Source organism: Sinocyclocheilus rhinocerous, unplaced genomic scaffold, assembly GCF_001515625.1.
Source record: "Sinocyclocheilus rhinocerous isolate Xijiao unplaced genomic scaffold, SAMN03320098_v1.1 scaffold835, whole genome shotgun sequence".
NCBI lineage: Eukaryota > Metazoa > Chordata > Actinopteri > Cypriniformes > Cyprinidae > Sinocyclocheilus > Sinocyclocheilus rhinocerous.
Window position 1 is genome coordinate 1,141,231 of NW_015647431.1, and position 1,809 is coordinate 1,143,039.

Genomic DNA, 1,809 nt, shown 5'->3' on the forward strand with positions numbered 1-1,809 from the left:
TTGATTTCCATCTGTATCTTGAAGGTTTTCACACATTTGGTTTAGTTTGTTCATATGTCATTCATCTGATTCATAGAACATTTTATTCCTTAAAATATGGTGAATTTTTTGATAAAGATCTCCAAAATCTCTAATAGGTCAACAAAATGAAACAAGAAATCTAATGTTCAGATTTCTGTTCTTGACGTGTATGCAAATGAGTGCATATTTAATTATATAATGCATCATTTGCATATTTAAACAACATTTCAGAAAGCTTGTAATACACAACAGCTATCTTAATGTACTGTATTAATCAACTGGGGAAATATGGTGATATCTATTAGAATTGTTTTTTTTTACCATATTCATGGTAAACGTGGTGTTTTGCCTTTGGAAAGAAAGTCATAAATGTATGTAATGACATAAGAGTGAGTAAATGATGACAGAACTGTCATATTTGGTGAACTTTCCCTTTAAAAAGTGTCTGACGGACAAATCCACAGCCATATGTGTAACAGTGTGTGGACGGCCATATATCCATGAGCTCAGGTCTTTTATTGGACACTGAAGATAACGGTCTCTTTTATGAGTTCATCCATACATCACTGATGTTAACCAGTCGCATTACCGGTAATCCTGATTCCATGTATCTCACATCTTTGTAGTTCTTGGAGTTCTGGAGCAGAAAAAGAAGTAAACAAGGATCAAATAAGGGAAACAGATGTTTGGGCTTACTGTGAGACGTCACAGCTGTCTGGAAGGCTTCATGCTTAATCGACTCAAAGCGAGTTCTGCATTGCAGTTTTTCGATTATGACGCCAGCACATAAAGTAGTACGTCACAATTCAGTTTCGAGCTTGATCCCAGAATTCCTCTTGCTCCTTTGCATTGTAAGAAGTGTGCATGCTTTGTGAGTGTCAGTTTGTAGTTAATACGACGCATGTGATCAGCTGAACCCGTGACTTCCAGTTCGAGATGCCATTTAGGAAAGGAAATGCTACAAGGAAACTACATGGGCCCATCTTATCCGAACATCACTCCTTTGCATTTTCCTGCATCTTTTGAGATGCAGATTATGCGCTCAGCCAATGCATCTGCATGGAGGGATGAGGGAGTGGAACCGTGGTCACACAGCCCTAAGAAAGCATGAGATGTGTGTCCGTGCATCAGCTGTGCATGTAGCTGCAGGGTGAATCCATGGAAGGGAAGTCATATTTGCCCAGAGGAGACGGGTAATATGTGGTGGCGTAGACGTTGGTCTGCGGTAACGCTGATGGGAAGAAGTTGCAGCTTTCGTCTGGTGGAAGCAGGTTGTTCTTATTCAGAGTCTGCGGGGAACAGAGAGAAAGCACAAAAAGTGAGCACACGAGATGTCGAAAGTCTCTTCAATATTTCAAAGGCCACAGCGTGTTTTGCATCATGCTGCAGCGGCCCTGTGATGTCAACGCTCTGAGGGAAGAGAGGGAACCGAAAAATGAGGAATGATAGAATAAGACGGATTGAAGGAACGAGAGCCGTTTCCTTTGAGACAGATTAGAAAGAGTTGTGATTCTCAACTGCTTCAGACCTTGATTTCACAAAAGATGTCAAGAGATCCCAACACAAGACAAGAATTATTTAGTGAACAAAAGTAAAAAATAATAATAACAATTATTATTAAATAAATAATTATATACTATATATTTATTAAAAAAATACATAATATTTAATATTATATATTTAATAATTATTATTATTATTTAATTATTATCTTACAATATAATATAATTAACATAATATAATAATTATTTTAAAAAATAACAAATATAATGTTTTTAAAATCAAACA

The 1,809-nt window shown here is 36.7% G+C and overlaps 1 protein-coding gene across 1 annotated transcript in view; it reads right to left on the minus strand.

Annotated features, from left to right (window-relative positions):
* Positions 1 to 395: 395 nt before the first annotated feature.
* Positions 396 to 1,809, minus strand: part of LOC107709056 (semaphorin-5B-like) — a 66,572-nt gene continuing 65,158 nt past the window's right edge. The window contains exon 21 of the mRNA XM_016513447.1: positions 396 to 1,310. Within this exon, the coding sequence (XP_016368933.1) occupies positions 1,149 to 1,310 (162 nt within the window). The 3' untranslated portion in view covers positions 396 to 1,148. The remainder of the gene's footprint in view (positions 1,311 to 1,809) is intronic.